The sequence below is a fragment of the Perognathus longimembris genome, chromosome 2 (assembly GCF_023159225.1).
Source record: "Perognathus longimembris pacificus isolate PPM17 chromosome 2, ASM2315922v1, whole genome shotgun sequence".
NCBI classification, from domain to species: domain Eukaryota; kingdom Metazoa; phylum Chordata; class Mammalia; order Rodentia; family Heteromyidae; genus Perognathus; species Perognathus longimembris.
This window is the reverse complement of record NC_063162.1, coordinates 11,941,076-11,955,171: the sequence shown is the minus strand read 5'-3', so window position 1 is coordinate 11,955,171 and position 14,096 is coordinate 11,941,076. Positions and strand designations below refer to the sequence as shown.

The window sequence follows — 14,096 nt, the reverse complement described above, 5'->3', positions numbered from 1 at the left end:
AGTAGAGACTCAGTCCTAAAACTAAGTGATAGAAAACAAAATTCAGAAAACACTAACATCATAGAACAATACTTTTGCAAACAGAGCAAGATTGCGCATGCTTGTGATTCTAACTACTCAAGAGGCTGAGATCAGGGGCTGGGGATAATGGCCTAGTGGTAAGAGTGCTTGCCTCGTATACATGAGGCCCTGGGTTCGATTCCCCAGCACCACATATACAGAAAACGGCCAGAAGTGGCGCTGTGGCTCAAGTGGCAGAGTGCTAGCCTTGAGCAAAAAGAAGCCAGGGACAGTGCTCAGGCCCTGAGTCCAAGCCCCAGGACTGGCCAAAAAAAAAAAAAAAAAGAGGCTGAGATCAGGAGGACTACAGTTCCTTTCTACCCAGGCAAAAGTTTGCCACATCTCAACCGGTAGTTAGTTGAGTGTAGAGAGCACTCCTGTCATACTTGCTGTGTGTGAAGGTGAGATCAAGGGGATCACCATTTTATTACTATACTAGCCTGGGCAAAAAACAAGTTTGCAAGACAGCATCTCAGTTATAGAAGCTGGGCATGAATTGCCTATCATCCCAGGAAATACAAAATAGAAGGATCACAGTCCACTCACAGACAGGCAGAAAGCAAAAATCTATCAACCAGTTCAAAGAAACATAGGAAGTGTGACTAAGTAGTAGAACACTTGACTAGTAAGCAGGAAACCCTAAGTTTTCCACGCTACAAATAAGCTTTTAAAAGTTTAACAAAACTATGGGTCACTGATTATTCTGTATATGATTATTGTGTGTTTCAAGTAATATGTTTTCTTTTAGGGAGGACAATATTTGCCAATAAATTTGGAATATTTAGCAATTTGCCTCACAACCTGTAGTAAGTCATACTCAGTGTTTGTATTTTGTAGGCCTTCTATTTTTGGTGGTACAGAAATAGTCAAATGAGGAAACAGAAGGTATTCATTTGTTAATCACTATAGGATGCCATTTGTAAGTAGAGGACAAATAATATAAATGGAGAAATTTATTATTGCAAATCTTAGAAAAAATTATTCTTGAACAGAAACTTGAATTTACAATTATCTTGTACTGCTCTGGGAAAGATAGCTTATACATTGTTGCCTGGAGGAATATGTGAATGTATTGGTGAATGTAGATTGGTACCAAAGATAAAGAGCACTTTGCCTTCTATCCTCAGTATTGTTTGACATTTGAAATACAAGCCTGTTTACATTTTGTCCAGCTAATCTTTTCAGATCATTAGTGAAAGCCAGATTCTATTTGATAACAGCTGTATTTTTAATAATAAAAATTTGAATTTATATTGACATGAATAATTTAGTAATTTAGACCACTTTACTTTTTGCTTTGAATTTATATCTTACTATGAACCTACTAGTTTTGGTAAAATATAGCATACAGAACTAAATTATTACTCATTAAGACTTGCACAACTTTTATCCCACATTGTCAGGTGGATGTTCTCTTTCTAACAAGTATAAATTATGGATTAAGATGGGCACTGGTGGCTTGTGCCTGTAATCCTAGCTACTCAAGAGGCTGTGATCTGAGAATGGCAGTTCAAAGCAAGCCTGGAAGGAAAAATCTGTGAGACTCTTATCTCCAGTTAACCACCAGAAAACCAGAAGTGGAGCTGTAGATCAAGTGGCTGTAGCTCAAGCAGTAGAGCGCCAGTCTTGAGCTGACAAGCTCAGGGACTCAGGGACAGTGTCCAGGCCAGAGTTCAAGCCCCAGTACCACCCCACCAACAACAACTATATATACTTTATTTCATAAACACAAATGTGTATTTCCTCTGTTCCTTTATAATCTACAAGTGAATTTTTGATCGATTGCATCACAGTTTTGTAGCATTTACATTCAAAGATCATTAATGTTGTAAGTTAATGCTAGTGAATATTTCAAAATCTTTATAAATAATGGAGCCATTCATTGTGTTGAAGGATTTTGCCTTTTTCAGAAATACTATTTTCTTCTCATTTGAAAGAGTATTAAATTGCATCACCCATCCTCTTTTAATATTTAATAATAATTTTATTATCTAAGAATGAGAGGGGCAAGATTTGTAATATCTAGTGCTGGCCATCAATTTTTTCTTATCATGACCTAATGAATATTATAATTACAAGGAGAGACAGAAATATAAATTAGCTTGATAGTTGGTCTGGACTTGTCAATTTATTGGTTTCAGCGTGGCAAAACCCAGAATAGTCTCAAGAAAAGAGAAGTAAATAGGTGTGCTTTAGAAGTTCTGGTTCAAAAGTTCAACAATCACCAATCACTAATTAGCACTAATCACTCCTAATTTTCAATAATGAACACAGTGACTTTCAATAAAGTTTGAACCCTCCCAGTAAGAATTCCAAAAGGAACAACTGACAGGAGCTCTTGATGACTTACACAACTTAGTCTTGGCAGATATATATGTGCCTTTAATCTCTAGTAGTGCATTTCGACAACTTTTCATTACCATTTCTTAAACATTGGCACTGTACTTTTTTCACCTAAGACAAAAGCATGAGTTATTTTGAGTGGGAAAACTTGGCATAGCCATCCTGGTAATAGCACTTTTTATTTAAGTAGCACTTCTCACCTGAGTTTTCAATGTGCTTCTGAATACATTTTATTAGATCTGTGGGATGGAGGTCAGGGAAGTTATTTGTAGGTACTGTATGTTTAATACCTTTGTGGAAATATAAATCAGACCATAGGGAGAAAGTAATCTTCTACTTTAGCTCTCTAAGTATTGATATGAGTATGAAATGATTCCCAGATTTTCAGTGTCAAATTGTTTAAAAATGAAACTAGAAAGTGTTAAGTTTGGTAGGTTTTAAAGCCTATTTTAAACGGATCATTTTTAACCCCCTCCAGCAACTGCTTCGAGAACGACAGCAGATGGCCAGCCGTCCCTTTGCTTCTGTTGATGTAGCACTGGAAGTAGGAGCTGAACAAACAGCCTTTCTGCGAGGGCCATTAGAGGTAGGAACAGTGGTGCTGAAAGGGACCACTGTGATTTGCATATTTATATTGCTGTTCTAATCTGCATCTGCTTATGAAACCACACACAGTCTGATTATCTAGAGTTGACAAGATCCTGCTACATATGTTATGCCACTTTTGTGGCACATAGTTTTAATGGTATGACATGAGCTGCAACAAAAGCCACTGGAGAATCTATTAGCAGAAGCAAGAGTGACAAACTGCTCACCTAGCAGCCTTTGCTTGACAGATAGGAGCTGAAGAAATTTCAGAGATAGTTATGATGAGAAAAAAAGCACCTGTATTTAGTCCCATGTGTCCCCTTGTTAACAATCATACCTATCTTTCTTAATTAAGTTTACTACAAAGTAGGTGGAAATGAGCTGCATTTTAGCTATGTAGTTTTGCTTTTGAGTGTTGAGAAGTATAATATAGAGTGCATAATTTTATTTTTGGAGTATGTGTTATCATACTCCTTTGTTACAAGTACAGAAATAGGATACAGTGAATCAGAAATCCTTATGTGCAAATAAATGTGGTATTCAAATCCTGAAACAATGCCTGAAATGGCCTCTGAAAATAATAACCCCAAAGAGGAAAAATTCACAGATTTTGATTAATAATTAATCAAAGGATTTTGAGGCATTCTCATTTAATCATATGTTTGTAATTTTATTTATGGTACAATGTTTAGGTAAGAAAATTCAGAGACTCTGCAATTGAAATATTTTATTCCCTCGTTAAAGTACTTAATTGGACTAATTATATGTTGTTATTTTCAGATCTTGCTTTTCTTCAAGGAGAAGCAAGGAGTATAAAAATAGACTCCTCCCTAACCCTAGGTACAAATGATTTCATTACATTTCTGGTTATTTAAAAAAATGTACCTGGTGGGTAATGTGCAAAGGACCAGATTTTAGAGGGAATACGTGTGTGTGTGTGTGTGTGTGTATGTGTGTGTGTGTGTTTACCATTTATGTGTCTGACTTTTTACTACTCTAGCTTACATGTTGCCATGGAAGCTTAGAACATTAGGAAATTTATGTGTGTATTTTCAGCTACTTGGGGAGAAATTAGAAAAGAGATGATGATTAAATGACAGTACAGCAAATGCTGCATTTTGGCCCCTTGTTTCAAATAACATTAGTGCAAAACCTTTAACACACAGAAAATCTAGACTATTTGAGTGCAAATTCTCTCTTCTCTCCATCTGTTTAAAATGTTTTCAAATATTGCTGAAAATCAAATACTGGAAAAATGAAAGCAAGTAATCCACACATAGAACAAGGAAAGAAAACATAACATCAAAAATGAATGTAGGTAACATCCATAGGTCCCATTACAATTTCCAGTTGCTTCATGACAGTGTTCAAGATGTTCAATGAACATCTTTTACTTTTTATTTGTAGTTTATGCTCACAATTTATTTATTCATAATTTATTTCACTAGAATAAATTATCTAAGAGATTTTTTTCCAGGACAATTATATTTGGCATTCTTCTCAAGAAATAGAATGCTTGCCAACATATTTTACTCACTTTTTACATGTAATACCAATAGAAATGTATATGAAAATTCGAATTTAAAATTCTCTTCAAAGTTTTAAAAGTCCTACTATGTTCTTTTATGTCTCTTGTCACTTTGATGTTTTTTATCTTTTGCATATATCTCCGTTTTCTTGCTACAATCTTAATATTACTCTTAATTCTGTGTTCTTAAGTTTTGCAGGGATAGATGGATATGTGTATGTGTGTGTGTGTGTGTGTGTGTGTGTGCGCATTCAGATTTGTTCCTAAGTAATAGAAGATATGCACATAAATAAATGTGCTTGCCTAGTCAGCAATTGAGGTGGGCAGAAGTGAATGCTTATAGAGTTGTTCGGCCATCTTCATATATGGCTATGAGATTCCTCACTGGGTCTCAAGAGGTAGTGAGTTGAGCACCTTTGTACTTCATACTCAGAATTCTTAATTCAATACCAAATTTCTTCCATGTTAGCAAGTAATTATGATTTCTGATACTTAAAGATCCCTATGGCCGTATATGTCCAATGATCTCAAGTGAATTGACACCTTAGAATAACTTTAATGAATTCAAGTTGAAGACATTATTATTCTCTGGATATTTTTAGAATTTAATTGGTTGTTTACTTCTTCCTGTTAAAATTAGACATCAAAGTATATCGGAGTAGCTAAGTGCTAATTTCTTGCTTTGACATCCTTTAGAAAATAATAGAAGTAAAAGTAGAATGTTTATAGTTATATTTTATTTCTGCTTTGCTAAGCATCTTGTAGTAATTACTACTAATTGGAAGCTATCTGGCTGCCCCATTCATATGCATATGCACACATGTATATACATATATGTAAGATTTATTATCCATTTCTGCAGAACATTGAAATGTGCCCTACATCCCCTTTTTATGTATTATTTAATATAATGTAGTTTATTAATTTTACTTACCTGAAAATTGTGAAACCTAAGCCTATTTTGAAGTTACAGCAGAAGTGTTCTGTCAGTCTAATAATCAGATTAATTCTGAGATTCTTCTACTCAGTTTTGCTTAAAATTGAGAGTTTAGCTTCAGCATAAGACTATTGGATTAATTGGGTACTACTCTATACAAAAATGTGGTTAAGTTAAAGGATTCTTTTTTTTTTTTTTTGTAACGATAGTGAGGTTTTGAACTTAGGGCCTTGAAATTCCTAGCTCAATCTACAACTTCAGCCATGCCTCCAGCACATCTGGCTTTACTTTTCAGATAAAGTCTTGCACTTTTTTTTGCCAGACTGGACTCAAACTATAGTTCTCCTTTCTAGTATTACAGGTGTGACCTACTGTGTTCAGCATGATTAGGTTTTTTCTTTCAATTAACTTTAATTCTTTTTTGTCATTTTTGAGTTTCACATCTGCACAGTCAGGACACAAATGCAAGGCGCAATGAGAAATGAATTCACTTTCATAAATCTATGTCATATTCTGTGATGCAAATGCATTCCTTAAATATGCTGAATCTTTACTGAACCTTTATTGCACACACCCTTTTAAGAAAATAAAGAAAACTGCTCTAAACTATCCATTACTAAGTCTTGTTATGTTTTCCTATATTATAGTGATAAATTTAAAAAATTATTAAATTTTCAATAAATTAATTTAGAATGCAAACTTATCCCAAACCACAATTTATTCAATGATTTTAAATTTATTTTGGAAAAATTATTTTTGTAGCAGTCATAAAGGCCACAGAATATATTTGTAATTTCTTTTAAACACTAGCAAAAGAATTTATGGTAGTTGTTTGACATATTTTTATGGGATGCTTTCTGTGTATCAGAACCTTGAGAATTATTGGGTGACATAATAAAGATCCCTGAAAACTTGCAGTTTGTATTGTAAGGGAAAAAATAAGTTCATGTGTGGGGAGGTGTTAAATGTAGTTGTGAAACAAAAATCAGGATAAAGTTTGAAGAAGTTGGGTCTACTTTGAGAGGTTGAGAATGCAGTATGTTATATAGGATAAAGGGGGAAATGAGCAAATCTTGCATGAAGTGAAGTTGACAAGGCAACAACACAGGAAAGTGTATTACAGACCAATGGAATAGCCATAACAGAGGCCCTAAGGTGAACTTTTGTGGTAAGACTATGGAACAGCAAGGACATGGAAAGGGAACAATAGGCAAAAGACATCAAGCCCCGGGTTACTACAGAAATGATGCTGCTATTTAGTTAGGAGTGAAGATTTGGGGGAAAAAAGTATCCTGACTTTGCTTTTAAAAGGTTCAATCTGTCTTCTGGATTGAGACTTGGTATGATATGGGATGTCTTTGTACAGTTCCCTGAAAAAAAGAAACTAAGACAAGGGACATTTGCTAGTTTAGAAATGAAGAATAGACCAGAAAGCAATGTTTCCAATATTGCTTTAGGAGACAAAAATGTTATGCATATTGTCCACTCTTTGGATGCTGTGTTATCTTGAAACCCACTGTACTTAATTTACCTACAGTCCAATTTTGGAAAACATAGATGACCCTTGGTGTATATGCCAGAAAATGAGTGCTTAAATGTGGAACGTGCACTCAAGAGAGAAAAGTCTAGATCATTCTAAATGAGGCTGCACATACCAAGATAAAGAGCTTGAAATTGATCTTCGTAGCTCATGGCAACAATTCAAAATGTTCAAATCAAGATTAAAATTCTGTTTGTCCAACATTTATTTACCTACTCTGTCTAAATTTTATTTGAGCTTTACGACAGTGTTTTTGTTTTTGTCAGTCATGGGGTTTGAACTCAGGGCTTGGGCACTATCCATGAGCTCTTTTGCTCAAGAATAGTACTCTACCACTTTGAATCACAGTACTATGTCTGTTTTTTCAGTAGTTAATTGGAGATTAGAGTCTCACGGGGGACTTTTCTACCTGGGCTAGCTTTGAACCATGATCCTCAGCCACCAGTGCCTAACTACAACAGATTTCTTCTTGTCCTTCTTGCTGTCGGGGAATCCAAGGCTTGGGGGAACTTTAGACTTTTGTTCTAGATTGCAAACTCAGTCACTTCTTTGCTTCAAAGAACCGAATATTTCTGCACTTGTATGTGTGGTACACTTTAATTTTTGAAATCTGAAGAACTAAAAATATTGAATAAGAGATAAATGAATAAGAACCATTGTATTAAGACAAAAAATGATACTGCTCAGTATTGAAAATCCAAGATATTCTAGGTAGCATGAAATTTAGTAGAGTTTCTTTGTCTTACAACATTCAAAGTATATCCAGAAGTAAGGAAATCATACAGTGAGATTTAAAGTTAGATGATGACATTCAGTAAGAATAGAGAATGAAGCTAATGAACAACTGAGAGATACTAATATGAGAACCTTTCCAATTTCTGGAGGTAGAAAGTGAAGGATGGTAAAGGCCAGTATCTCTGGTTGACAGTGTGGAATAGAGGTGAAATTCATTAGTTAATTCATTATTTCCTCTCAAATTTAACGTTAACTGTGTATCTCTACCCACAATGCACTGAGGATGCAAAATTAATATAGAAATGTGAAATGTGAGTGTTGCTCTTGAGTATCAAATTAGTAGTGAGGACTGCCTCATTTTTCTACATTTGTCCATTATTCCCAATTAGAGAAGTTTGTGTTCTAATCACTCACTTTTTGTAGTTTTCTTATGAAACTTGAATTCACATTTGAAAAAAAATTACAAAATAAAAAAAGCCAAAATATTAAAGAGAAGATGCTGATTGTAAGTGAAGAGACTAAAGTTTTTTTATGGTTTATATAGTATGTTGTATGTATGCATTCTAGGAGAAAAGTAAGTGTAAGTGAATGTGTACTTAACTGCAAGTATCAGTAGTTAATTCTATTACTGTATTTATTTTGTTATGTAGATGCACCTCAGTTAAATTATCCAATGATAGAGAAATGAAAATTTATATTATTTTCAATCTGGAGCTATTGTAAATAAAGCTATTGTTAATATTTGCAAATTGTTTTCTCTAAGGAAATACATTTTTATTTCCTTTGAGTCAAATCCTGTCTAGGAAATCTAGGTCACAAAGTAAGTTTAACAATTTTTTAAACTGGATACCATTTGTATTCCTCTCACCAGCATATATGATATTTCTTTTTTCTTTTTTTAACCAGTCCTGGGCCTTGGACTCAGGGCCTGAGCACTGTCCCTGGCTTCTTTTTGCTCAAGGCAAGCACTCTGCCACTTGAGCCACAGCGCCACTTCTGGCCGTTTTCTATATATGTGGTGCTGGGAAATCGAACCCAGGGCTTCATGTATACAAGGCAAGCACTCTTGCCACTAGGCCATATTCCCAGCCCCATATATGATATTTCTAATAACTTTACATTCTTATATCTTTAGCTTTTATTTTTCTGTCATTCTAATAGGCCTGTGTTGGTACATTTGTTGTTTTTTTATTATATGGAGATATTAATTACTTTCCGACTTGAGTACCTGACTACCCCATGTACTATGTAGCAATATATATCTTCAAATTTTAATTTTGCCATTGGCATATATATAGAGACATTAACTGAGGGATACTCTAAAACAGATATTGGAGATATATTAATCAGCTTTGCATTACTATAACAAAATGCTCAAGCAGCTAATTTTTAAAGAGAAAACATTTATTTAGCTCACAGATTTGGGTATGAGAGCAAGTACGAACATCACTTACAGGAACAGAGAAAACGGAGTGGGAGAGTACCGACTTGCTCCTTTTATAACCTATTCTTTTGTGATAATTCAAGCACTTACTCAAGAACTACCAAGAGCCCACAAACAAATATCTTTTCAAGAACATGTCCCCAGTAACCTACAGACCTGTTGAGAGGCTCCTCCACCCAAGGGCCTCACCACTTCCCACTTCCCTGTGCACCAGCTTTTCATGTTTGGACGTTTGCAGGAAAAATAGCAGTAGGGAACATCTTTTATGTCCTTATGTAATAAGTACAAAATTGTAATTTTGAAAAACAGCTTCATAAAATAAATAGTTCTATTTTTCCAGGTGCCTGTAAGGCCATCCTCAGTGAAATAATTTCATTGAATAAGAAATAAAATATTAATGCCAAAGATTAAATTTTACCTTTTGTGACAAGAAATTGAGCATACGTAGAAATAGAGACACTCAGGTTCTACAAATTGTTGATCCATGCCCAATCTTATTTCATCTCCATCATCTCTTCTCCTTACCCTCATCAGTGATTATTCTGATGCAATCCCAGGTGTCAAAAATTTTTAATTGAATCTGAGTTCTTGACATCATTTATGATTGAAAACAATTTTTTTACAATGTTTAGATTTAACAATTAATTTCTAATATTAATCTCTCAGGTTTTAGTAGTATCTTGGTTTGACCTTTTTATACATGATGTTCTTACAATGTGCACTCATCCCAGGCACTTATTCAGTATGCAATGGGAAATCATAATACCTGAATGAAAATAAAAGCTCATTAAGTGAAATTGTTTTACTTTATTAGCATACTGTGGATATAGTTTCTTTAATAGCACTGTATAGCCATTAAATTATAACAACTGCAGTTTTTGCTTAATGGAAGTTGCCACTTAAGTTAACAATATAAGCCATTTGATTTTTTTAATCTATTGTATTATATGTTTTTAAATTACACATTGACTATAATTGTAGGAGTACTTTCTTAATCCTTATTACAATACTGATCTAATTTTTCTCACTGGGAAGTTCAATTCAGTGCATAACTTGTTTTAATTAAGAATAAAAACATAAAAGAAAAAGAATCTTCACATCATTAGGAATTCTGATTTGTGCTATTGTATGGAAAAAGACCATGAAGAATTTCTGAGACTAATCTGATGTAAGAAATTATAACCATGTTAGGGGTCACTCATAATAAACTGGAGTAATTGGGGAAGTAACCTTAACACATTTCAGTCCACATATGGGTATATGTAGTTTATTATATTTCAGACAGTATCCATTACCCAAGATGTAAGGCCAAATTAAATTTAACATTGCACTCTTCACAAGACATTCCATAGCTAGCAATAGCATTGAGATAATGGTGTTAAAATAAGAATTTCAATTATAAGGCAGATGAGACTGTGAAAAACATGACAGCCTTAATGAGCTGTAGGACTTGGCATTCACTTTGATGAGGATCATAGGGAAGAAAACAAAACGCAGCCTGCAGCCTTTCCCTGTCGTGTTATATCACCTATACTGATAACCGCTTTGAGTTCAAATTCATTTCCATTCATTCTCCCTCACTAGCACTACAACAATTATCTTGTTATCACCCCATTTGCAGCTAGAATAGTTTTGATTTCTATAATGCTTCATTCTTCCAAATATTTAAAAGTGTGTTTTCTCATTTGCTGTCAGTCACATCTTTGTTTAGAAGAAAAGGGAAGTAAAGGTATTGACCTATATTCCAGGTGGGAAAACTGGATCAGCAACTCAAATGTGATAGAGGGAATATATTCAAATTATTTGACTTATTCAGATGCAAAAAATATGATGCACCATAAAATAAATATGATGTACTATACCTTGTGGTTGTATTAGACATGCCCTTGTTTTTTACTTTAGAGTAGGCAGAGTGAGAACTAATTCATTTGTGGGGTCAGGAAGATCAGAGGAGAAAATGACTATCACTGGGCGTCTAGTTCATTCCAGATACTATTTTTTTAATACCATAAACTAAGAGACTTATAAACAATAGAAATTTACCTCTTGCCTTGCTGGAGCCTGGGAAGTTCATGATCAAGACACTGGGAGATTGAATGTCTGGTAAGGGGCCGTTTGCGGTGTCCTCACATGGTGGGAGGGGCAGCAAGCTACCTCTGTTATCTTAATATAAGGGTACTAATATTAGGACTTGGTCCTTATAACTGATTACCACTTAAACACTTCACCTCTTAGTATCAACACACTGGGGATTAGGTTTCATCATACACACTTTATCAAACAGAAAAACAACAACATAGCAACAGCTATCTATTCTTTGTAGCTTATAAACATGGAGCATTTCTATAGTGTTTATACCATATAGTAGCATATATACTAGTATACTTGCCCTTTTGTGGTGTCTGTAATTAAATACAACATGCTATTATTATTGCTTTCCTGGGTTTGGTATAACTGCGAAATTCCACCCCACCCCACCCCACCAGGGCAGCCAGCAATGTTGAGCACTTTTACCTGTCCTGAAGTTTTAATACAATTAAGGAAGGCTAAAAGGCTATTCTGTATATCTAATCTATAATTCATGCAACTAATGTCATGGATCAACTACATCTTTTTGCTTCTCTGTTATAAATTATTAGAGATTATAGTCTCTTCTTGTTCACTTGGATTTTTCTCTTTCATTGTCAAATGCAGGTGTTTTTCATTTGGGATATTTCTGATGGTCTTAGATTGTTTTTCTGCCTCTGGAAAATTTGAAGACCATTTTGGTTTTAATTCACCCTTTATATCACTGTATATTCACTATATGATTAATATAAACATTATCCTTTGAGTTCTTTATAAATAAATTTCTCAAAAAGCGTTTTTCATCCATACTGCTTGCTATAAGCATGACCAATTTCAGTCTTTAGTGCAATATGCTATATAATACCAATAATGTTTGTGCTGTCTACTCTCATATTTACTTAATCTATCACCAAAGAGAGCATGGCTGATGTCTTGTAAGGGAGCCAATCGATTAAAAAGCATTATGTTTAGTTTCTACAAGCAGCAATTTTCTTCTCTCCCTTAGGAACTTTAATTCTGGAAATGAGAATTCCACCTAGAATTAGAATGTTCATTTATGAAATGCAAATATATTTTAGCTGATGTAATATACATTTACATTATAGATCCTTAAGCGTAGCAATAAAACGTATAAAGCTTTTATTAGTATATTATAATTTTAACATAATCACAATGGAATTGATTTAATTTACAAATATCACAGTAAATCAAGATGAACTACAGAGCTCAAAATGTAAACTGATGACCTTACATTTGTTATTTAATACATTATCTAAAAGACTAAATTTTACTATCAAGTCTTCCATTTTTTTTTTTTTGTTCTGCAGTTCTGAGGATTGAAGTTTGGGTCTCAAGCTTGCCAGACTGGCACTCTACCAGTTGAGCTATACCCTATCTTCAGCTTCTTAAATGTAAAAAATAGGAGATTTTAACTGTCTTGTTATAATACTTTTATATCCCTTTATTATTTTTCTTTTGGGCTCCTTTGTTTACATAAAAACAATAAATCAAGAATTGCAATTAGGGAAAAACTCATTACCACTAATTATTTTTCTTCTTGTTTATTCAGTTTTGTCTTATTAGTTGTAATTAGAAGCACAATATTACCGTTTCCTGGTGTCTTCTCTACAGAGCCTTACACTAGTGTCTAACTAGACAGATTTATATAGTCTTTATAATTTATTATAAAAATGGGCAAAATATTTATATGCACATACATACATATGTATGTATATAAAATTATTTTTCTTTGCTGGTTCTAGGACTTGAACCCAGGGCCTGAGTGCTATCCTTGAGCTTCTTTGTGCTGAAGGCTAGCACTCTACCACTTGAGCTACTTCGGGATTTCTCAGAGTGGTTTATTGGAGATATTAGCCTCACAGACTTTTCTGCCCCAGTATGTCTTAAAACCACAATCCTCAGATCTCAACCTCCTGAGTAGCTTGGATTACAGACATAAGCTACCAGTACCTTGCAAAAAATGGTAGTAATATTACTTTCAGAATAATGTTTAAAACTGATCTTTTACAAATACTCTTCCAGTTCTTATGCATTCTTTTGTGGGGAATAACTGATTCATCACATTATCAGTCAAATTTAGATCTTAGTAGTGTGTACGTTTCTCAGATAAAAGTTAGTTTGGAATTTAAGAGAAAGTGTCTAAAGAGAAATTGTAAATTAGAGCTAACAAACCACTGTCATTTTTCTTCTTCTACATAGAATATTAAATTTGTACATAGAACAGCTAATCTAATTGCAGTTCTATTTTTAATTTATATAACCTTTAATAAAGTAACCTAATCATTTCTGAGCTTCAAGTATCTTATTTATAAAATGCATAAGAAACAAATACCTTCTTTGTTTACCAGTTGGAGTTCTTATTCAATCTGTTTTCTACATTTAGTTGTCAAACTCACCATTACCATCTAAACAAAGTATTTTACAGTCTTACTGCCAGCCATTTTCATTTATATGTTTTTATCATTGATTTATTGATTTTTTTAATGTGCAAGGAATACTTCTCTACTCTAGGGAAATAAAAGGAAATAATACTTAGATACCTCAAATTCTAGTGGTGAAAGATGTATGAAAGATGATTAAAATACTTAAATTTCAGTGATTGATTTTAATTGATAGGTTGTGATCAATTACTTGTCAAATCTACATAATTGTAATATAATAAAAAGATTATTATAGTTTAGGAGAAATACCTAAAGTGAGGCAGGCTTAAAAATCTAGAAAACTCACCTGATTTTCACAAATTTAGTACATCAAAGATATTTACACTTCATTCAGTAGTAAAAAAAAAAAGATGAGCTCATTTTGAGATATTGGGATAGATGAAAACTATGTA

General features: G+C 33.7%; 1 protein-coding gene across 1 annotated transcript in view; it reads left to right on the top strand.

The window, feature by feature from the left end:
- Nucleotides 1-14,096, top strand: part of Atrnl1 (attractin like 1) — a 427,123-nt gene that overhangs the window by 229,148 nt on the left and 183,879 nt on the right. The window contains exon 27 of the mRNA XM_048338181.1: nt 2,882-2,989. Within this exon, the coding sequence (XP_048194138.1) occupies nt 2,882-2,989 (108 nt within the window). The remainder of the gene's footprint in view (nt 1-2,881; nt 2,990-14,096) is intronic.